Source organism: Pseudoliparis swirei, chromosome 20 (genome assembly GCF_029220125.1).
Source record: "Pseudoliparis swirei isolate HS2019 ecotype Mariana Trench chromosome 20, NWPU_hadal_v1, whole genome shotgun sequence".
Taxonomy (NCBI): domain Eukaryota; kingdom Metazoa; phylum Chordata; class Actinopteri; order Perciformes; family Liparidae; genus Pseudoliparis; species Pseudoliparis swirei.
This window is the reverse complement of record NC_079407.1, coordinates 12,045,787-12,070,165: the sequence shown is the minus strand read 5'-3', so window position 1 is coordinate 12,070,165 and position 24,379 is coordinate 12,045,787. Positions and strand designations below refer to the sequence as shown.

The window sequence follows — 24,379 nt, the reverse complement described above, 5'->3', positions numbered from 1 at the left end:
AAAGTGGAAATGAACACCCTTAAAAGCGAACGTTTATATTGCTGCTAAATAATGTGAAAGTGTGTATGTGTGCGTGTGTTTGTGTTTGTGTGTGTGTGTGTGTTTCACCACTAACAAAAGGAAACATGACTATTTAACATTTATCATTGTGTTTTTAATTCAAATTCGTGGTCACTCTGTGTGGTGAGCTGCCCTCTGTCTCTCTCCTCCCTGCTATGCATCATCTCTCTGCTGTCTCTGTTTCCAGCCATCCTTCATACCCTGCTCCTGCGCTGTGGCGCCCCCTGTCGAGTCCTAACTCACACCTGTGACTCCGGTTCGGGCTCTTCTAACTATTTAGCTGGTACATCCTCGATTCCCCTCCTCTTCCTCCTCTCCTAGAGTCTTAGTCCCTTCCACCTGATATCCGAGTGCAGGAGTCTCGAGGAGAGAGGAGTCAAGGAGACAGACGTGTTTCAGAACGGTCTTCTTAAAGCTATGTCAATTAAAGGGACAATTCACCCCCAAATCAGAATTAATTATCTTCTAGTGAAATGTATTAATGGAGATATTGGTTGTAGACGTGATGTCTGCCCTCTCGCCAGTGTGGGACTATGTGATACTCAAGGTCCTGGTGCTCAAAGCGCAAATAAAAACAGACCCAACAGAATTGTTTCTTTCCATAAATAATTTGTGCGTTACTCAAGATAATCAGCAGGCCTTTAGTTCCTGTAGTCCGATTTTATTGAATAGAATGCAGGCATCTCTTTGGCCGATATCTACAAAACTATCGGCAACTCACACCAAATAAAACCTGGATTGAGAAATAACATCTCTTTTTTCTTAATTTGGCAGTGAACTGCTCCTGTAACGTGTGGTAAAGCGGCACTATCCACCCATTCATTGTGTTGTTTGTTATAGCCTACCACTGTAAGTTTTCATCTGTCAGAAGAGCATAACCGCCTGCATTACAATTTATATATTTGCTTTGAGGAAGAGAAGGTTCTTCATCCGTTAAGTCAGGTCAGAGGTCAAGTAAGACCGTGTCCCCTAGACTAGGCCACAGCCCTACCCCTTAACGTATTAATGTAAGTAATCAAGCGGGGAAGTTTCATGGTGATGTCTATTTGTTAAACCCGAGTTTAGTTGACCCGGTTCACTCGCAGCGGCTCCCCTCAATTAGTTGTGCGCCTGCTTTGTATCACTCGCGCGGGTAAACAGCGACCTCTTGTGGGAAGAATAGAGAACTGCACTGCTGTAACTCTCCTGTTCGACGTCACGCCAACAGCTCCCCTCTGATTGGCTGTCCAGCTCGGGTCACATGACCCTCTCCCCCCATGGTGTCGCGTCTGTTTCTAAACCAGTGAACTACAGTACTGTCAACAGCGCGGTGAATCAGCTTCTTCTTTGTCCTCCGGGGAGTTTTACGATGAAACAACAACCGTAAACGGGACCGTGTGTCCACGCCGTTACATGCGGGGGTTTGAATTCACCGGGACGCCTGTGGACAGGTGGGTCGACAGCTTGACATGGCGGCTGAAAGTCGCTTTGTTTGTGTTGTTGTTGTTGCTTTCAGCGACTCTTCTAAGTTCAGGGACTTCAACAGTACTTTGTAGTGAGAATGATTACGGTACTGTCAAAGCCGGTACAGTCTAACGTGGGTTTGCATAACGTCCCTCATTTTTAAAAATGTTATATTTGTATATTATCTTTGCGACTCAAACGTGAACTAACGTTACGTTACCTAACGCGTCATGTTCCCGTTTCAGTGAGACAGACCCGCGGGTGAGATGACGTTATGTCCCTGCGCGAGACTTCTGAGAGTTCAGCCTTCAAACTCGAGCCCAAAAGCTGTGGTGTCAGCCGTGTCCCTCTCTGCACTCGTGGTTCGGTGTAACGCGACGTGTCCCCCGCACAGAGACACGAGCCGCCTCTGCCCCGGTGGGGACGGCGGGTCACACGTGGTCAACACCCCTGGGTCACAGTAAACAACATTGTGTTGTTTACTGTGACCCGAGTCAGTCATCCAGAGTCACCGACCAGCCGCCTCGTGAAGGTCAACGTGGTCCTGGAACCCTGCGTTACCGCTCCTAGCTGTATTCATTGAACCGAGATGTTTTATATATCTCTATATTCATTATTCCAGACTTTGTTCCAATATAACTCAACATTGTTTTGGTTTTCTAATATCAAACAGCTAAAATCTTTTTTCTTCTCCTTTTCTTTGGTCTTCTCCTTTTAAAAACAATAAGCATATGCAAGAGCATCAAAGTACAAATGTTAAAGTGTTTAATCTTCTCCAATATTGTGTGCATGTCGAAGATCTTATTGGTTCTTCCGCTTTTCTGACTGAAACCTTCCGGGCTCTCATAATCCCAGAAGGTTTTTAAACCGATATACCGTATGTTCCTCTCTCACCGTCAGCCACGATGAGTCACATTCTCTTGAAGGAGACACCAGGCCAGAGGTACTGCAGCCTCAGTCACTCTGCTGCGGTCAGCATTCAGGTTTCCTCTCTCTTAAGCAGCCAAACATCACAAATCACAAGACCTCAGATTCCAGTAAAAAAGGTTGCTTCTTTTGCAGGGGGGGGGGGCTCAACTCCCACCAGCTGGAGGTGTATGTTTCTTTGTTCTCGAGGTCAGCTGCGCGGGTCATTCTCAGTCCGTGGCGTTAAAAACATCGAGCGCCTTCTCTTTGTCACGTCCGTAAAGGTTAGGCAGATGTGCCTGTGTGTGTGTGTGTATTTTTGCTGTGCATCATTTACTTAAATTCTTAGATTGTCAAATTCATATATTTCTTTTTCTTAAAAAGTGGATCAAATCAAAGTTTCCTCGTGGCGCTTCGTTGTCTTGTCATTCATCAACTCTTCACTCTGGAAACATGAAGATATGAAGTAACCGTTTGTGTGTTTTTGTTCCTCTTGTTTTTTGTTTTTTTAGAATTTGAGAAGCTTGAATCTGACCTGAAGCTGAAACATCCCTCACACATTAATTCCTTCTTTCACAATGAAGACGGACGTCGCTTACATCCAGGTAATGTTCCTTTGGAAAAGTCATTGATTTGATTGATTCATTATAATTGCCAGACATTTACTGGGTCAAGCGTTGTCCACATTTTACAATCATGTTTTACTATATCCCTTTCGACAAGTGTAACTTGAGACTGGCATCTTTTATTTTGACATTGTGGGCCATAAAGGTTGAATTAATCTGTTATTCATAAAAAAATAACACTCTTATCATGTAGTCACTCTTAATCATAAACAGATATAGTCATGTTGACAAATTATACAATGAGTTTTGCACATTTATGGGTGTAGGACCAATGTTAGTTGATATTAATCTTCTGCTTGTGTGGTTCCCAACAAGAAAGTATATTGGATCCTCATAGTGTTCATGTATTCTTCTGATGACTGTAGCTGGTGGACATGGAGAGGAGGAGGCAAGAGGCCATCCGGAAAGCACAGATAGTACGTTACACACACACACACACACACACATTTACTTTGTAAAACAACACATTTCTTCAGCCCAGAAACAAATCAGTGAGACAGAATCCATGACACTCGTCACGTGTTGCAAAGAGATAAACCTCCACCTCCCCAGAACTGCAGGTGTGTGATGGCTCTGGTCACTGTTGCCGCTGCGCTGTTGGCCGCCACGGCCCTCTACATCGTCCTGACACCAAAGGTCTCCTCCCCCCATCCGGCCCCCAGCAGCAGCCCCCATCCACCCCAGAGAGAGTCCTGCTCAGACCCCTGCAAGTAAGCGCAGGCAGACACACACACACACACACACTAATGTATGTGCCTTTTAAATACTGAGAAACCAACATGTGTGTGTGTGCGCGTGTGTGTGTATTTGTGTGAGTGAGACTGATGTTTGTGAGACGTGTGTGTGAGAATGATGTCTATTTAAAGTTCAAAGCTCATAAGATTCTGCCGATTTCTACTGTTGAAAGCACTTGAAAAGCTCCATAGTCCGTTAACAAACAAACAATCCTGATGGATGATGTAAAGACATATAAGGCATCTTCAGCATTTCTGTACTACAATATATATACAGTGTTACAGTGCATCCGGAAAGTATTCACAGCGCTTAACTTTTTCCACATTTTGTTATGTTACAGTCTTATTCCAAAATGGATTAAATTCATTATTTTCCTCAACATTCTACACACAAAAACCCATAATGACAAAGTGAAAACTGTTTTTTGCAAATTTTTGCAAATCTGTTAAAAATAAAGAACGAAAACATAACCTGTACATAAGTATTCACAGCCTTTGCCATGACACTCAAAATGTAGCTCAGGTGCATCCTGTTTCCACTGATCATCCTTGAGATGTTTGAATGGAGTCCACCTGTGCTAAATTCAGTTGATTGAGAAAGGCACACACCTGTCTATATAAGGTATCACAGTTGACAGTGCATATCAGAGCATAAACCAAGACATGAAGTTCAAGGAATTATCTATAGACCTCTGAGACAGAATTGTATCGAGGCACAGATCTGGCGAAGGGTACAGAAAGATTTCTGCAGCATTGAAAGTCCCAATGAGCACAGTGGCCTCCATCATCTGGAAATGGAAGAAGTTTGGAACCACCAGGATTCTTCCTAGAGTTGGCCGCCCAGCCAGACTGAGCGATCGGGGGAGAAGGGCCTTAGTCAGGGAGGTGACCAGGAACCCGATGGTCACTCTGACAGAGCTCCAGCGTTGTTCTATGAAGAGAGGAGAACCTTCCAGAAGGACAACCATCTCTGTAGCACTCCACAAATCAGGCCTGTTTGGTAGAGTGGCCAGACGGAAGCCACTCCTCAGTAAAAAGCACATGACAGCCCGCCTAGAGTTTGCAAAAAAGCACCTGAAGGACTCTCAGACCATGAGAAACCAAATTCTCTGTTCTGATGAAACAGATTGAACTCTTTGGCCTGAATGCCAAGCGTCATGTCTGGAGGAAACCAGGCACTGCTCATCACCTGGCCAATACCATCCCTACAGTGAAGCATGGTGGTGGCAGCATCATGCTGTGGGGATGTTTTTCAGCGGGAGGAACTGGGAGACGAGTCAGGATTGAGGGAAAGATGAATGCAGCAATGTACAGAGACATCCTGGATGAAAACATGCTCCAAAGCGCTCTGGACCTCAGCCTGGGGCGACGGTTCATCTTCCAACAGGACAACGACCCGAAGCACACAGCCGAGATAACAAAGGAGTGGCTTCGGGACGACTCTGTGAAGGTCCTGGAGTGGCCCAGCCAGAGCCCTGACTTGAACCCGATTGAACATCTCTGGAGAGATCTGAAAATGGCTGTGCACCGACGCTCCCCATCCAACCTGATGGAACTTGAGAGGTTCTGCAAAGAAGAATGGGAGAAACTGCCCAGAAATAGGTGTGCCACGCTTGTGGAATCATACCCAAGAAGACTTGAGGCTGTAATTGCTGCCAAAGGTGCTTCAACAAAGTATTGAGCAAAGGCTGTGAATACTTATGTACATGTTATGTTTTCGTTTTTTATTTTTAATAAATGTGCAAAAAACAGTTTTCACCTTGTCATTATGGGTTGTTGTGTGTAGAATGTTGAGGAAAATAATGAGTTTAATCCATTTTGGAATAAGGCTGTAACATAACAAAATGTGGAAAAAATGAAGCGCTGTGAATACTTTCCGGATGCACTGTGTATGTATATATATATATACGAGAACCAGTCGTACAAATATTATGATTCAGTCACCAAGCGGTCCTCTCTCTCCCTGGTCAGGTTTGTTTTGGTGGAGAGCATCCCTGCAGGTCTGAAGTTTAACTCCAGCACCACTCACCCATCCATCTTCAACGCCTGGCTCAGTCTGATGGGCGAAGCCCGCAGCAGTATCGACATCGCCTCCTTCTATTGGTCGCTCACTAATGAAGACACCGGCACTCACGAGCCAACAGCCAATCAGGTCAGCCGGGGCTGTGATGGGGCCAAATGGCCCCGGGATGAGTTTTACTTCTCAAAGTATCCATTTACAGACAAAGTAAGATCGTCTCTGTTCGCCGTGTTCACAGGGCGAGACCATTCTGAGCACACTGGCCGACCTCTCCGGGAAGCTGTCTGTTCGTATTGCAGTAAACACACCACAGCAGAGTCAACCGCAAGGAGACCTCCAACTGCTCACCGACTCAGGTGGCTTTGACTTTGTAACGTCAGACCGACGTTCGGGTTGATGTTATTTCCTATTCAAATTTGCTAAGATCGCTTTTCGGCACTTTTACCGTATATCTAAAATAATATTTGCGTAATATATATTATATTGTATTTTCTTACTTTATGGGTAAAGGTTACATTAACACCGCAGGGTTAAATTCCTTAGGGACATTAATTTATTATCTATCTATTTTCTTTTCTACATTTAAGTGGCAGTTTCAAAGATTTTTATTTAAATAAATGTTAACTCACTTTCGATAGTCAAAGGAGGAGACACGAGAGTGAAGTATTGCAACATTCATATGTGCTGGGTGTGTACACACAGGAAAGGAACAACGCACACTATTCTAAAAAATGACATTAGTATGAAGTTTTTGGAATCAGCCGCGAGTCCAGGCTGGTAAACTGAGCACAATACCAGGATTTTCTCTCAAATACACATTTCTAAGTCAAGATGGACTGAACACTTAAAGATTGTCACTTTAAATAGGCTGTTTACCCTAAAAATAATTTCATTATTTCAGTCTGTATGGGTCCATGTCAAGTATCGGCAGGCTCTGCCCAAAAACATCGGTACCTCAAAAAAGAATATTATTCAGTTTTCACTGTTCACTGCTCCTCTGGCTACAAAGAATATTCCTTAAGCTCGTGAAAACTATACAATAATTCATCATAACCGTAGTTATTCAGGACATAATGAATATTGTGTGTGTGTTGCAGGAGCTGATATCAGGGCCGTTAACATGAGAGAGCTCACCTCAGGAGTCCTCCACACAAAGTTCTGGGTCGTGGACAAGACACACATTTACATCGGCAGCGCCAACATGGACTGGAGAGCCCTCACACAGGTTATCAATTATATATTTGTTATCCTGTTTATGTGAATGGAAATATCTTCTAGGGATTTCCGGGGGGATAATGATTTGTTAAGTATTGGTTATCTGAACAGAAGTATGTTTCTTCTGCTTTTAAAAGGGAAGTGTCAAACCTGTACACGCCTCGCAGAAAGAATAGTTTCAATTTACGGTAATACTGTGACGGTCATCAATATCTCAAATGTAGCTTTCCTAATTGGGTATTCAGAGGCCGGTTCATGTTGCTGAGCTGTCACTGCCATGAGCACCAACACCACGTACGTTTCTACAAACAACAGACATCTCTTAATGAAATGTCGAATAGTCTTCTTGAATTTCAGAAATTACCAGTTAAATGTCATTCAAAATTAGTTTAGAAAAGTAACGAAAATCTTGTCCGGGGGTGAAGTAATTATTTTATTTTGAATATCTCTCATCTACATTCTGAAATTTGTGTGAAAATAACTTTGCACAGAGACGTGATGTAATAATTAGAGGAATCAAATTACATGAAATAATCTGAACATTCAAGCAAAGGCAAAGGGCGGAATTAGAGTTTAAAAGGATCTGAGCGTTAGAAACAACCTGAGTGACGGTGAATGTTCCGCCGGTGGGCAGGTGAAGGAGCTCGGCGCGGTGGTCTACAACTGCAGCTGCTTGGCAGCGGACCTGGGGAAGATCTTCGAAGCTTATTGGCTCCTGGGGGACAGTCAGTCGATCCCGTCGCCTTGGCCCAGCAGCTTCGCCACCCTCTACAACAAGGACACGCCCCTCCAGCTGGCGCTCAACAGCACGCCGTCCAGCGTCTACCTGTCGGTAAGATGCGGAGAGGAACCAGAGTTTTTAGTTGTTTAAGGCGCCCACGTTACTTAATAATGACAAGGTTCTCTTTTCTCTCCCCCTCAAGAGTTCCCCTCCGTCCTTCTGTGCAGCCGGCAGGACGTCAGACATTCAGTCCATCCTCAGCGTGATGGAGGACGCCGAGAGCTTCATCTACATCGCTGTCATGAACTACCTGCCCACCATGGAGTTCTCCCATCCTAAAAGGTAGAGCCGGTCGGAGGCCCGTGACACGTCACTACAGGAAAGACCCTTTAGTACAGGGGTCCCCAACCCCCGGGCTGCGGCCCGGTACCGGTCCGCGGCTTGGTTGGAACCGGGCCACGGAAAAAAAGTGAATAAAAAAAGTTGTAATTCTTTTTTTTTTTACCAGTCGAAAAAATATCTTATTTTGAAAAAGGAGCGGATCCACCCGTGTGTACGTCTGAGCCGCGTTCAGGAGTCTTAAAGTTCGGGTTTATCGCTGCAGGCGAGTCTCACGCGCCGAACCCTCTGCTGGCGGCACATTTCAGTGACAAATAATCTTAAAACATATTCAACCTGCTCAATGAATTCTGTCACTTCAGGGGAATGACAACTGTTTTCAAGTTGGCCGATAAAGTCGCTGCTGTGTGGGCGAGTGAACAGCGGAATATTCTACATGTTTCAGACGTTGACCGGGTGGAAGAGGCTTTTAAAAGAGTTTGAGCGGTACTCCAACCACAAAAGACCCGACTGCAAAAGAATAGACCTGCAACCCATTTGTAAACAAACCCACCCGGTGAATCGAGCCCGTCCGAGCTAGAAGAAAATGTGTTGGAGATGCAAATGACGGTGGCCTTAAGGGACATTTCACACAACAACTCTGCCGGTGTTGTAATGACAGCGACCAGAACTCGGTTAGGAGCAGCGGACCAAACACACGTCTGTGTCGCCGTCTCCATCAGCGGCTCGTTGCAGGTAAACAAGCGCACGGCTCACACTCATTCGGCGTAATGATGAGTTGTAGTTTTGGCACTTTATGCCCTTCGTATAATTGTATGACGTCATATTTATTACGTCATTTATATTGCCGGTCCGTGAAAATAATTTCTGACATGGAACCGGTCCGTGGCTCAAAAAAGGTTGGGGACCGCTGCTTTAGTAGAGTCAGGCCGCTGACACACACAAGTAAACATTTAGCGCCGTGAAGGTTTAATGAGCCCCTCCCCCCTCTGCAGGTACTGGGCCGACATCGACAACCAGCTGAGGCGAGTCGGGTACGAGAAGCGGGTCAAGGTGCGCCTGCTGATCAGCTGCTGGTCCAGCACCAATCCGGTCATGTTTGCCTTCCTGAAGTCTCTGGCCTCAATGTACAACCCCAAGAGCGGGCTGGACATCCAGGTGGTGAGTAGCTCCTTTCGCGTGTCTTAACATGAGGAACCGGTCGTGTGTCCCGTGCCACAGAGAAAGGAGTTTGTTATTTATGTTATTTAATGCGTATTTCGTGGTCAATTTCAAATAACCCGGTGACCCTCATTTCTCTCATGCAGAGGCTGTTTGTGGTGCCGGCCAGCCCCAAGCAGAAGGAGATTCCCTTCGCCCGAGTCAACCACAACAAGTACATGGTGACCGATAAGATAGCCTACATTGGTACGCTGCACACACACGCACGCTTAATCAGTGATGGGAATAATAACAGTCACATCTGACTGTGTATATATATGTGTGTATGTATAAATATTCATCTGGTTACTTGTGTCTTCAGGTACGTCTAACTGGTCCGGTGACTACTTTGTGAGCACGGCTGGCTCGGCGCTGGTGGTCAACCAGACTGCGTCGGCGTCCCCGGAGCCGACCGTCCAATCGCAGCTCAGGGCCGTGTTTGAGAGGGACTGGGACTCTGACTACAGCACCCCTATCCACCAGCACACCAACCACAAAAACCTGTGTTAGTTCCGACAGCCGGTGAACTCCAGATTCCACCGGCGGACCCTTCTGTACCCACACGGGTTGCAGTGCTGTGTTGGCCCATTTGTTTTAGTATTTAAAGTCTCGCGTGTTTTGCACCAGCCTGCTGAGGCGGTTCTTCACACTAAACATGGAAACTCTTGAGTTGAGCAATCGGACGACCTCACGGCGAAGATAGTTGACTTCCAGTGAACCGCAGCTTTAGTGCCGACTCCTACTGGCCCAGAGTAATGTGCCATCAAACCAGTAAACGGCCCAGTGCTGCCAGGCGGTCAAAGGGTTGTTCACAGGTGCCTGTTTGTTTCATTTTTGGCAATAATCATTTTGCAGCTCTTTTGTATTACAAACTCCACGTGTGTCTGTGATAAGACGTCCGTAGCATCGGGCCAACTGGCTCCCATAAAGCACCAGCGTGTCGAGTGGTCTATTTATTGATCACCTCATCAACATCATCCTCGGTAGGAGTTTTTGTTTTTAATATCCCAGCTCACTACAGGGAGTAATGTTTGTTTTCTTAATTAATCCTTTTAGTTTGCCGAAGCACTATTTAATGTTCACGCTGGTGAGCTGTGCCTGTGCTGTACATAAGATGCAAGCGTTTACAATTCTACTCTCAGTCTTCATGACTTTTCCAATAAACTAATTTAACAATAAATCAGCAGCGTACACAATAGATTGAAAGTTTCATTTCCACTGAGTGAGTGATTGAAAGAACCAATTGCTGGAGAGGTGGTTGTTATGGCAACTGTCTATGTATGTGTGTATATGTATATTATGTATATTATATATGTGTGTGTGTGTACATGTCTTTATCAGCTTCCTCTTCATACATAAATCACTCTCAATAAATGTGTTTGAATCAAACCTGTTCAAATGTCTTCCCTCTGATACGCATGTATTCATTTATTTCCATCCTCACTTCCCACAACTGTTTGTTTCGTTCTTATGTCGCACCACGTTTCAGACCTTCATCAAGCAAAAGAGCTGCGGGTTCAAAGTAAGAAACACTGAGGTCACGGATTCTAATTCTCAGCCGTAAAAAAAATTGCATTCCCTTTATGATCGTTTAATTGTTGCTTCATCCACAGTCCACAGAATGCCAAAAATATGATTCCGGGGGAGAAAAACTCAAACTTTAACCAATATTGTGTGCAATGGCCTCTAGAGCTGCAGCGCTAATGGAGATCTGATGTCACTGCAGATGGACTGTAGTCCGGGACCACCTCTCTTTGTCAGACACAGAAAGAAGACAGTGATCTTACAAAGACACGTTTACAACTCTTTAAATACATTTACAATTCTGTTGTGGAAGATGTTTATTTTCATTAATCGTAAATGCTCCCGCTCTAAACTTAAAATGATAATTGTTCTGTTTCTTTCTGCTCTGTATGGAGTCTTTTCAAGGTCAACCAAACCCAATCCGATCATTGTAGATGTCCCTTTCCTTCACAGCTGCACAGGCTGAGTGGTGTAACATCAAAACACTGTAAAGTGGTTTCCAATCATTAATAAAGTATTGTGCTTATGCTTTAGTATTCAGTATAATATATTTGCACCTGATAAACTTATATTATATTGTATTCTTATAAATAAAGTGACCCAACAGCCACCTCCAGGATTACTTTCTTTCTTCTTTTACTTCACAACACAGTCGACCTGCTGCTGGGGCTTTTCCGTCTCCATATTCCACTAACACATGTTTGCAGTGCTGGCATGAACTTTAAAAAAGAAGAAGCTATAGATAACTAAGTTAGAAAGTCATTTTTACTCTGACAATTCTCAAATTCACGAGTACGAATTTTTTTTGTTAATCCAAAATGTGCAAGTAAATTGTACTTGAAAATAAAATGTAATCCTTACTCAGCGCGCAGAAAGCCGCGCGCAGGAGGAGCGGTAACTTCCCGGATGGGGGGGGGGGGGTGAGCAGGGTGAGCAGGGCGGACGTGGCGCTGCTGTTTCTCTACATGGAGAGTGTGTTGGTAAAATAATAATCCTGGATGAGCAGTACGGCCGCCGCGAGCCTCGGTGAGTATAAAGCTGTGACTGAGGCTGAAGTCTCCAGACATGAACTCCAAACCAGGTCGATCACGTCACCTCCACGAAGGTAAGAATATGAGGATAAAGGACCAACAGATTATTAAATATGTAATATTTGTTGGACATAGGCCCTATATTAGATTATTAGTTTGAATTGATGTTGCTTATTTCACCATATCGGTATATATAGCGCCATAAAGTCCTCAGCCTATCCGCGCCGGGGAACAGGCTTCGGACTATATATGGACTAGTTGCCTCTTCGGCTATTATTAGACGTGCAGCAGATGCTCTGGTCGAGTCTCCGCCTGAGCCGAACTGAGCGCACGTGTTGCGGTCGGTCAGTGTGAGACCTGCAGTCCGAGGACGGCACTCACAGCCCGGTGCTGCTCCAACATCAGCCGCTTTGGGTGAAATGCTGTCAAACCCTGTTTCTGCAGATTCAAGCCCAGACGACGTCCTCTCGGTGTCGCTCTGATGTCTGATGTCCTCTCGGTGATCCGCTGATGATGTCCTCTCAGTGTCGCTCTGATGTCCTCTCGGTGTCCCTGTGATGTCCCAGGAGGCTCTTTCAGGTAGACATCCTTTTTCGCTCCAACTTTGTGCGCTCAAAATCTTCGAATGCTTCAAAAGAAAAGAGTGTTTCAGATTGACTAACTCCATACAGGTTGTCAACTACAATGCCGTGAGTTAGGCTTCATGTTATCCTGAAAGCACAATAATCCATAATTTTGAAATCATTGTGTAATAATAATAATATAACAATAATAATTATTATTATTATTATTATTATTATTATTAGTATCATTGTTTACCTAATCTTTATTCATTTATTATCGGTGAATCAAAGTGAAAATTGTGCCTAGATCCTATCATTCATTTATTAATCCATCAGTTATTTGTATGTTCTACCTTGTTATTCTCCAGTGCGAGGTAGTTGGGGATGACGTGTGTCCGGTTGCAGTAGCAGAGTTTCATCACTGGGGGGCAGTATTGGTGCAGCGTTTAAACTGACCGTCAGACTGGGTTCAAGCTGTCCTCCTCTCACATAATAATATCACATTTAAGCCCAAAGCGACCACAAACAATCGAGATAAGGGAGGACAAAAAAAGTTTTTAAATAAATTTAAATGGAATCAAAACACAATAAAGGAGAGAGAATAACCAGAAGGCTTGACATTGCTATATTTTGAAGGGATTGTCTATATAGAATTGTTTCTTTTGTCTTCCTGAGTGTTTTATATTGGGGGGGAAAGAAAAAAAATTCATAAGAAATGACCATGGTGATCCACTACAAATTTGGCTCAAATAAAACCAAAATATGATACCAAATGGGGAGAAACAAGATTATAAATGTTGTGTTTGTGTTACTTTTCATGTAGATGATTCCACTCCACGATGCTGCAGGAAAGACCAAAGTACATGCAGCAGGTACCGTGTGAGTGTGTGTGTGTCTGTGTGTGTGTGTGTATGTGTGGGGTGAGAAGGGGGGTTGATTCGCACAGTGATTAATACAATAATGGGGTGTGTGTGTCAGTGTGTGGGGGACGATACAAACACCTGCACTTTAATTACCATGGTGTCCTCTCAGTGGACAGATGTGGTGACGAGGGTGCGGACAGCAAAGGGTGGAGTCCCGTCTCTTGAACCCGGCCGGTTCTGATCCCAGACCGGCCTGGAGACGGGGCTCTACTACAAAATCACGACTGGAGCTCAGTTTAAGATGCATGGCACTTGACCTCGCTCTCTTATGGGGCTCATTTTATAGAGTTATAGGTTTTAGAATTTGTGACGAAGAACCCCATTTTTTATTTCATTTAAATGAAACCAGTACAACAACAAAAATAATTCATGTGACTTTTGTGTTTTTTTTTCACATTCTTTTAATTGTGCATGCGCATTGTCGCCGGAACCATGTCAGTATTTTATTTATTATGAATTGTCAAATATACCAAAACAAAAACCAACTGGTTTGCCAGGATTTGAAAGAACCAGCTGAGTTCTTAATTGACGGGTTAGTCTAAATGAGGAATCCATAACACTTTTAATAGCTCACCAGTTAACTGTACACATGTTCTATGAAGTGTTGTGACAGATTATATCTTTTGTGTTTGTGTTACTTTCCCTAATTAAGCGCTACCAGTTTATCACTTAGTTGTAAAGTAGTAGTTTTAAATCATTAATAATGGCTCTTCCACCATACCAATCCATCAGTTTACAGTCTTGAAAAAGCAATTTTTTACCAAGTATAACTTATGTAAATAACTATAATACTAATATTACCAATATTTCCACTATAATTAAAATAAAGTTGGACCTGGGCAACGTGTCCTCATACAACGGCTCGTACGATATCTTAAGGTAAAGCCACTCCTCATGTTTCAGCTCGTTGTCCTACAAGAGTCGAGCAACTCGTGCTGATTTCTGCTCGTCACACGCTGACAGTCTTATTAGAATAAACGTCACAGGAAACAACAAAGTTGGGTTGAGGCAAAAAAAACTACTTGGGCTAGGTTTGTTGCACCGAGGACCACCAAGTAAAATGTACCCATGTTCTATGAAGTGTTGTGACAGATTATATCTTTTGTGTTTGTGTTACTTTTCATGTAGATGATTCCGCTCCACGATGCTGCAGGAAAGACTAAAGTACATGCAGCAGGTATCGTGTGTGTGTGTGTGGGGGGGGGGATGATACAAACACCTGCACTTTAATTACCATGGTGTCCTCTCAGTGGACAGATGTGGTGACGAGGGTGCGGACAGCAAAGGGTGGAGTCCGTCTCTTGAACCCGGCCGGTTCTGATCCCAGACCGCCTGGAGACGGGCTCTACTACAAAGTCACGACTGAGCTCCCTTAAGATGCATGACACTTGACCTCGCTCTCTTATGGGGCTCATCTTTTATTTATTGCATATCTTCATTTGAAGATTCAAGAATTAAACTGTCACAAACCGCTGGGCTAATTAATGGATGTTTTTAGCCAATAATAATCGTGACAATATTGAGGTTTATTGTTAATTAATCATTGTGTGTAGTTTTACTATTTAATAATAATAATAATAATTCTTATTATTTGTATGATCACTGTTTTCTTAATCTTTATTTATTTATGATTGGTGAAGCAAAGTGAAACTTTTGCCTTCATCCTATCAATCATTTATTGATCCATCAGCTTTTAAAAACGTTCGACCTTGTGATCATTCCCAGTGGAGGGTTGTTTGGGGATGACGTTGCAGTAGCAGAGTTCCAACACTTGGGGCACTATTGGTGCAGCGTTTAAACTGACCGTCCGACTGGGTTCAAGCTGTCCTCTTGTCTCCTCCTGTCATGTTCGCAGATGAAAATGGAAATCAAATCATTCCAGTTCAATAAAAGCAGTTTTAGTTTTTGTACAGGCAAGTGTACAGAAATTAAACAATCTGAGGAACGACTGACAAGAATAGGAGGCTGTTCCTCACAAATATAAACCTGCACACATGCGCACACACGCGCACACACACACACACACACACACGCACACACACACACACACACACACACAGGCACATAGATAAATCCTCTGAGATATTTCCAACATGTCACTTCCCAGGATGTAAACTATTTAGGGGGTCGTGGAACCAGCAGAGCCCAACCCTGGAGGTTATTTATGTCTCCCTGTTAACTCTCCAGCCCTCCACCGGTCCTGTGTGTGTGTGTGTTTTTGTTTGTGTTTGTGTTTGTGTTTGTTATCCCGAGGACCACCAAGTAAAATGTACCCATGTTCTATGAAGTGTTGTGACGGATTATACCTTTTGTGTTTATGTTGCTTTTCATGTAGATGATTCCGCTCCACGATGCTGCAGGAAATACCAAAGTACATGCAGCAGGTACCGTGTGTGTGTGTGTGTGTGTGTGTGTGTGTGTGTATGTGTGGGGTGAGAGGGGGGGTTGATTCGCACAGTGATTAATACAATAATGGGGTGTGTGTGTGTCAGTGTGTGGGGGACGATACAAACACCTGCACTTTAATTACCATGGTGTCCTCTCAGTGGACAGATGTGGTGACGAGGGTGCGGACAGCAAAGGGTGGAGTCCCGTCTCTTGAACCCGGCCGGTTCTGATCCCAGACCGGCCTGGAGACGGGGCTCTACTACAAAATCACGACTGGAGCTCAGTTTAAGATGCATGACACTTGACCTCGCTCTCTTATGGGGCTCATTTTATAGAGTTATAGGTTTTAGAATTTGTGACGAAGAACCCCATTTTTTATTTCATTTAAATGAAACCAGTACAACAACAGAAATAATTCATGTGACTTTTGTGTTTTTTTCACATTCTTTTAATTGTGCATGCGCATTGTCGCCGGAACCATGTCAGTATTTTATTTATTATGAATTGTCAAATATACCAAAACAAAACCAACTGGTTTGCCAGGATTTGAAAGAACCAGCTGAGTTCTTAATTGACGGGTTAGACTAAATGAGGAATCCATAACACTTTTAATAGCTCACCAGTTAACTGTACACATGTTCTATGAAGTGTTGTGACAGATTATATCTTTTGTGTTTGTGTTACTTTCCCTAATTAAGCGCCACCAGTTTATCACTTAGTTGTAAAGTAGTAGTTTTAAATCATTAATAATGGTTCTTCCACCATACCAATCCATCAGTTTACAGTCTTGAAAAAGCAATTTTTTACCAAGTATAACTTATATAAATAACTAATACTAATATTACCAATAGTTCCACTATAATTAAAATAAAGTTGGACCTGGGCAACGTGTCCTCATACAACGGCTCGTACGATATCTTAAGGTAAAGCCACTCCTCATGTTTCAGCTCGTTGTCCTACAAGAGTCGAGCAACTCGTGCTGATTTCTGCTCGTCACGCTGACAGTCTTATTAGAATAAACGTCACAGGAAACAACAAAGTTGGGTTGAGGCAAAAAAAACTACTTGGGCTAGGTTTGTTGCACCGAGGACCACCAAGTAAAATGTACCCATGTTCTATGAAGTGTTGTGACAGATTATATCTTTTGTGTTTGTGTTACTTTTCATGTAGATGATTCCGCTCCACGATGCTGCAGGAAAGACTAAAGTACATGCAGCAGGTATCGTGTGTGTGTGTGTGGGGGGGGGGATGATACAAACACCTGCACTTTAATTACCATGGTGTCCTCTCAGTGGACAGATGTGGTGACGAGGGTGCGGACAGCAAAGGGTGGAGTCCCGTCTCTTGAACCCGGCCGGTTCTGATCCCAGACCGGCCTGGAGACGGGGCTCTACTACAAAGTCACGACTGGAGCTCCCCTTAAGATGCATGACACTTGACCTCGCTCTCTTATGGGGCTCATCTTTTATTTATTGCATATCTTCATTTGAAGATTCAAGAATTAAACTGTCACAAACCGCTGGGCTAATTAATGGATGTTTTTAGCCAATAATAATCGTGACAATATTGAGGTTTATTGTTAATTAATCATTGTGTGTAGTTTTACTATTTAATAATAATAATAATAATTCTTATTATTTGTATGATCACTGTTTTCTTAATCTTTATTTATTTATGATTGGTGAAGCAAAGTGAAACTTTTGCCTTCATCCTATCAATCATTTATTGATCCATCAGCTTTTAAAAACGTTCGACCTTGTGATCATTCCCAGTGGAGGGTTGTTTGGGGATGACGTTGCAGTAGCAGAGTTCCAACACTTGGGGCACTATTGGTGCAGCGTTTAAACTGACCGTCCGACTGGGTTCAAGCTGTCCTCTTGTCTCCTCCTGTCATGTTCGCAGATGAAAATGGAAATCAAATCATTCCAGTTCAATAAAAGCAGTTTTAGTTTTTGTACAGGCAAGTGTACAGAAATTAAACAATCTGAGGAACGACTGACAAGAATAGGAGGCTGTTCCTCACAAATATAAACCTGCACACATGCGCACACACACACACACACACACACACACACACACACACACACAGGCACATAGATAAATCCTCTGAGATATTTCCAACATGTCACTTCCCAGGATGTAAACTATTTAGGGGGTCGTGGAACCAGCAGAGCCCAACCCTGGAGGTTATTTATGTCTCCCTGTTAACTCTCCAGCCCTCCACCGGTCCTGTGTGTGTGTGTGTTTTTGTTTGTGTTTGTGTTTGTGTTTGTTATCCCGAGGACCACCAAGTAAAATGTACCCATGTTCTATGAAGTGTTGTGACGGATTATACCTTTTGTGTTTATGTTGCTTTTCATGTAGATGATTCCGCTCCACGATGCTGCAGGAAAGACCAAAGTACATGCAGCAGGTACCGTGTGAGTGTGTGTGTGTGTATGTGTGTGTGTGTATGTGTGGGGTGAGAGGGGGGGTTGATTCGCACAGTGATTAATACAATAATGGGGTGTGTGTGTGTCAGTGTGTGGGGGACGATACAAACACCTGCACTTTAATTACCATGGTGTCCTCTCAGTGGACAGATGTGGTGACGAGGGTGCGGACAGCAAAGGGTGGAGTCCCGTCTCTTGAACCCGGCCGGTTCTGATCCCAGACCGGCCTGGAGACGGGGCTCTACTACAAAATCACGACTGGAGCTCAGTTTAAGATGCATGACACTTGACCTCGCTCTCTTATGGGGCTCATTTTATAGAGTTATAGGTTTTAGAATTTGTGACGAAGAACCCCATTTTTTATTTCATTTAAATGAAACCAGTACAACAACAGAAATAATTCATGTGACTTTTGTGTTTTTTTTCCACATTCTTTTAATTGTGCATGCGCATTGTCGCCGGAACCATGTCAGTATTTTATTTATTATGAATTGTCAAATATACCAGAACAAAAACCAACTGGTTTGCCAGGATTTGAAAGAACCAGCTGAGTTCTTAATTGACGGGTTAGTCTAAATGAGGAATCCATAACACTTTTAATAGCTCACGGGTTAACTGTACACATGTTCTATGAAGTGTTGTGACAGATTATATCTTTTGTGTTTGTGTTACTTTCCTTAATTAAGCGCCACCAGTTTATCACTTAGTCGTAAAGATAGTTTTAAATCATTAATAATGGTTCTTCCACCATACCAATCCACCAGTTTACAGTCTTGAAAAAGCCATTTTTTACCAAGTATAACTTATATAAATAACTAATACTAATATTACCAATAGTTCCACTATAATTAAAATAAAGTTGGACCTGGGCAACGTGTCCTCATACAACGGCTCGTACGATATCTTAAGGTAAAGCCACTCCTCATGTTTCAGCTCGTTGTCCTACAAGAGTCGAGCAACTCGTGCTGATTTCTGCTCGTCACACGCTGACAGTCTTATTAGAATAAACGTCACAGGAAACAACAAAGTTGGGTTGAGGCAAAAAAAACTACTTGGGCTAGGTTTGTTGCACCGAGGACCACCAAGTAAAATGTACCCATGTTCTATGAAGTGTTGTGACAGATTATATCTTTTGTGTTTGTGTTACTTTTCATGTAGATGATTCCGCTCCACGATGCTGCAGGAAAGACTAAAGTACATGCAGCAGGTATCGTGTGTGTGTGTGTGGGGGGGGGATGATACAAACACCTGCACTTTAATTACCATGGTGTCCTCTCAGTGGACAGATGTGGTGACGAGGGTGCGGACAGCAAAGGGTGGAGTCCCGTCTCTTGAACCCGGCCGGTTCTGATCCCAGACCGGCCTGGAGACGGGGCTCTACTACAAAGTCACGACTGGAGCTCACCTTAAGATGCATGACACTTGACCTCGCTCTCTTATGGGGCTCATCTTTTATTTATTGCATATCTTCATTTGAAGATTCAAGAATTAAACTGTCACAAACCGCTGGGCTAATTAATGGATGTTTTTAGCCAATAATAATCATGACAATATTGAGGTTTATTGTTAATTAATCATTGTGTGTAGTTTTACTATTTAATAATAAAAATAATAATTCTTATTATTTGTATGATCACTGCTTTCTTAATCTTTATTTATTTATTATTGGTGAAGCAAAGTGAAACTTTTGCCTTCATCCTATCAATCATTTATTGATCCATCAGCTTTTAAAAACGTTCGACCTTGTGATCATTCCCAGTGGAGGGTTGTTTGGGGATGACGTTGCAGTAGCAGAGTTCCAACACTTGGGGCACTATTGGTGCAGCGTTTAAACTGACCGTCCGACTGGGTTCAAGCTGTCCTCTTGTCTCCTCCTGTCATGTTCGCAGATGAAAATGGAAAACAAATCATTCCAGTTCAATAAAAGCAGTTTTAGTCTTTGTACAGGCAAGTGTACAGAAATTAAACAATCTGAGGAACGACTGACAAGAATAGGAGGCTGTTCCTCACAAATATAAACCTGCACACATGCGCACACACGCGCACACACACACACACACACACACACACACACACACACAGGCACATAGATAAATCCTCTGAGATATTTCCAACATGTCACTTCCCAGGATGTAAACTATTTAGGGGGTCGTGGAACCAGCAGAGCCCAACCCTGGAGGTTATTTATGTCTCCCTGTTAACTCTCCAGCCCTCCACCGGTCCTGTGTGTGTGTGTGTTTTTTTGTTTGTGTTTGTTATCCCGAGGACCACCAAGTAAAATGTACCCATGTTCTATGAAGTGTTGTGACGGATTATACCTTTTGTGTTTTGTTACTTTTCATGTAGATGATTCCGCTCCACGATGCTGCAGGAAATACCAAAGTACATGCAGCAGGTACCGTGTGTGTGTGTGTGTGTGTGTGTATGTGTGGGGTGGGAGGGGGGGTTGATTCGCACAGTGATTAATACAATAATGGTGTGTGTGTGTGTCAGTGTGTGGGGGACGATACAAACACCTGCACTTTAATTACCATGGTGTCCTCTCAGTGGACAGATGTGGTGACGAGGGTGCGGACAGCAAAGGGTGGAGTCCCGTCTCTTGAACCCGGCCGGTTCTGATCCCAGACCGGCCTGGAGACGGGGCTCTACTACAAAATCACGACTGGAGCTGCATGACACTTGACCTCGCTCTCTTATGGGGCTCATTTTTTAATTTATTGCATATCTTCATTTGAAGATTCAAGAATTAAACTGTCACAAACCGCTGGGCTAATTAATGGATGTTTTTAGCCAATAATAATCATGACAATATTGAGGTTTATTGTTAATTAATCATTGTGTAGTTTTACAATTTAATAATAATAATAATAATTCTTATTATTTTTATGATCACTGTTTTCTTCATCTTTATTTATTTATTATTGGTGAAGCAAAGTGAAACTTTTGCCTTCATCCTATCAATCATTTATTGATCCATCAGCTTTTAAAAATGTTCGACCTTGTGATCTGTCACGGCGCTATTAGAGTGGACCCAAAAGCACGACTCAGACAGGAGTAACAAAGAATACTGTCTTTGGTTGGAAACAGGCTGGGTCAAAACCGGGAGATCAGTCGAAGAAGCAAACAAGTCCAAAAAGGGGCGGGGCAGAGAATCAGGTCAGGGCAGGCAGGCAGGGTCAGAACAGGCAGGTCAGGAATATACTCGAATAACGCTGGAGAACTTGGCACGAAAACACAAGACAATCTGGCAGAGGACAAGTGGAAGTGAGGGAGCTAAATAGTGAGGGACTAATGAGGGGATGCTCTGCAGGTGAGAAGGGCGTGAGGACCAGGTGAAGGGAATGAGGGACTAACGAGGTGATCAGAGGCAGGTGAGGGGAGTTGGATTGACGAGATGGTGTGACAGGATATAAACAACTATTACAAAAAGGAAGGTGTGGAGCTAAACTGTTACAGTGATCATTCCCAGTGGAGGGTTGTTTGGGGATGACGTTGCAGTAGCAGAGTTCCAACACTTGGGGCACTATTGGTGCAGCGTTTAAACTGACCGTCCGACTGGGTTCAAGCTGTCCTCTTGTCTCCTCCTGTCATGTTCGCAGATGAAAATGGAAATCAAATCATTCCAGTTCAATAAAAGTAGTTTTAGTCTTTGTACAGGCAAGTGTACAGAAATTAAACAATCTGAGGAACAACTGACAAGAATAGGAGGCTGTTCCTCACAAATATAAACCTGCACACACGCGCACACACACACACACGCACGCACGCACACACACACACACACAGGCACATAGATAAATCCTCTGAGATATTTCCAACATGTCACTTCCCAGTATGTAAACTATTTAGGGGGTCGTGGAACCAGCAGAGCCCAACCCTGGAGGTTATTTATGTCTCCCTGTTAACTCTCCAGCCCTCCACCCGTCCTGTGTGTGTGTGTTTTTGTTTGTGTTTGTGTTTGTTATCCCGAGGACCACCAAGTAAAATGTACCCATGTTCTATGAAGTGTTGTGACGGATTATACCTTTTGTGTTTATGTTACTTTTCATGTAGATGATTCCGCTCCATGATGCTGCAGGAAAGACCAAAGTACATGCAGCAGGTACCGTGTGTGTGTGTGTGTGTGTGTGTGTGTATGTGTGGGGTGAGAGGGGGGGTTGATTCGCACAGTGATTAATACAATAATGGTGTGTGGGGTGTGTGTGTGTCAGTGTGTGGGGGACGATACAAACACCTGCACTTTAATTACCATGGTGTCCTCTCAGTGGACAGATGTGGTGACGAGGGTGCGGACAGCAAAGGGTGGAGTCCCGTCTCTTGAACCCGGCCGGTTCTGATCCCAGACCGGCCTGGAGACGGGGCTCTACTACAAAGTCACAACTGGAGCTCAGCTTAAGATGCATGGCACTTGACCTCGCTCTCTTATGAGGCTCATTTTATAGAGTTATAGGTTTTAGAATTTGTGACGAAGAACCCCATTTTTTATTTCATTTAAATGAAACCAGTACAACAACAGAAATAATTCATGTGACTTTTGTGTTTTTTTTCCACATTCTTTTAATTGTGCATGCGCATTGTCGCCGGAACCATGTCAGTATTTTATTTATTATGAATTGTCAAATATACCAGAACAAAAACCAACTGGTTTGCCAGGATTTGAAAGAACCAGCTGAGTTCTTAATTGACGGGTTAGTCTAAATGAGGAATCCATAACACTTTTAATAGCTCACCAGTTAACTGTACACATGTTCTATGAAGTGTTGTGACAGATTATATCTTTTGTGTTTGTGTTACTTTCCTTAATTAAGCGCCACCAGTTTATCACTTAGTCGTAAAGATAGTTTTAAATCATTAATAATGGTTCTTCCACCATACCAATCCACCAGTTTACAGTCTTGAAAAAGCAATTTTTTACCAAGTATAACTTATATAAATAACTATAATACTAATATTACCAATAGTTCCACTATAATTAAAATAAAGTTGGACCTGGGCAACGTGTCCTCATACAACGGCTCGTACGATATCTTAAGGTAAAGCCACTCCTCATGTTTCAGCTCGTTGTCCTACAAGAGTCGAGCAACTCGTGCTGATTTCTGCTCGTCACACGCTGACAGTCTTATTAGAATAAACGTCACAGGAAACAACAAAGTTGGGTTGAGGCAAAAAAAACTACTTGGGCTAGGTTTGTTGCCCCGAGGACCACCAAGTAAAATGTACCCATGTTCTATGAAGTGTTGTGACAGATTATATCTTTTGTGTTTGTGTTACTTTTCATGTAGATGATTCCGCTCCACGATGCTGCAGGAAAGACCAAAGTACATGCAGCAGGTATCGTCTGTGTGTGTCTGTGTCTGTGTGTGTGTGTGTGGGGCCGATGATACAAACACCTGCACTTTAATTACCATGGTGTCCTCTCAGTGGACAGATGTGGTGACGAGGGTGCGGACAGCAAAGGGTGGAGTCCCGTCTCTTGAACCCGGCCGGTTCTGATCCCAGACCGGCCTGGAGATGGGGCTCTACTACAAAGTCACGACTGGAGCTCACCTTAAGATGCATGACACTTGACCTCGCTCTCTTATGGGGCTCATTTTATAGAGTTATAGGTTTTAGAATTTTTTATTTATCTAAATTATACGTGTAAGACAACAGAAATAATTCATGTGACTTTTTTGTGTGTTTTTTTCCCATTCTTTTAATTGTGCATGTGCATTGTTGTAGTAACCATGTCAGTATTTTACTTATTATGAATTGTCAAATATACCAGAAAAAAAACAACTGGTTTGCCAGGTTTTGAAAGAACCAGCTGGGTTCTTAATTGACGGGTTAGTCTAAATGAGGAATCCATAACACTTGTAATAGCTCACCGGTTAATTAAGCGCCACCAGTTTCCCACTTAGTCGTAAAGATAGTTTTAAATCATTAATAATGGTTCTTCCACCATACCAATCCATCAGTTCACAGTCTTGAAAAAGCAAGTTGTTTAACAAGTATGACTTATAGTTAATAACTATAATACTAATATTACCAGTAGTTCTACTAGTAATTAAAATAAAGTTGGACCTGGGCAACGTGTCCTCATACAACGGCTCGTACCATATCTTACAGAAAGCTAATCCTCATTTTTCAGCTCGTTGTCCTACAAAAGTCAAGCAACTCGTGCTGATTTCTGCTCGTCACACGCTGACAGTCTTATTAAAATAAACGTCACAGGAAACAGCAAAGTTGGGTTGAGGCAAAAAAACTACTTAGGT

At 43.2% G+C, this 24,379-nt stretch overlaps 1 protein-coding gene across 2 annotated transcripts; it reads left to right on the top strand.

Moving 5' to 3' along the window:
* Positions 1-1,340: 1,340 nt before the first annotated feature.
* On the top strand, positions 1,341-10,657 carry pld3 (phospholipase D family, member 3). Of its 2 annotated transcripts, none has more exons than XM_056441752.1 (12): positions 1,341-1,490; positions 2,922-3,014; positions 3,401-3,451; positions 3,588-3,745; positions 5,741-5,921; positions 6,028-6,145; positions 6,887-7,014; positions 7,639-7,836; positions 7,928-8,067; positions 9,060-9,225; positions 9,372-9,471; positions 9,587-10,657. In XM_056441752.1, exons 2-12 carry the CDS (start codon positions 2,988-2,990, stop codon positions 9,772-9,774), a joined length of 1,455 nt encoding a protein of 484 aa, XP_056297727.1. In that variant the 5' UTR covers positions 1,341-1,490; positions 2,922-2,987; the 3' UTR covers positions 9,775-10,657. The 2 variants fall into 2 exon arrangements, with proteins under 2 accessions (XP_056297727.1, XP_056297729.1); XM_056441754.1 differs by lacking the exon at positions 1,341-1,490 and adding an exon at positions 2,589-2,693.
* Positions 10,658-24,379: the final 13,722 nt, after the last annotated feature.

Excerpts from the sequence above, each read along its gene's own strand:
- pld3 (XM_056441752.1), top strand. The coding sequence starts at position 2,988 with ATGAAGACGGACGTCGCTTACATCCAG. Across the intron at positions 6,146-6,886 it reads CCAACTGCTCACCGACTCAG|GAGCTGATATCAGGGCCGTT; the intron begins GTGGCTTTGACT and ends TGTGTGTTGCAG. Across the intron at positions 7,015-7,638 it reads ACTGGAGAGCCCTCACACAG|GTGAAGGAGCTCGGCGCGGT; the intron begins GTTATCAATTAT and ends GCCGGTGGGCAG.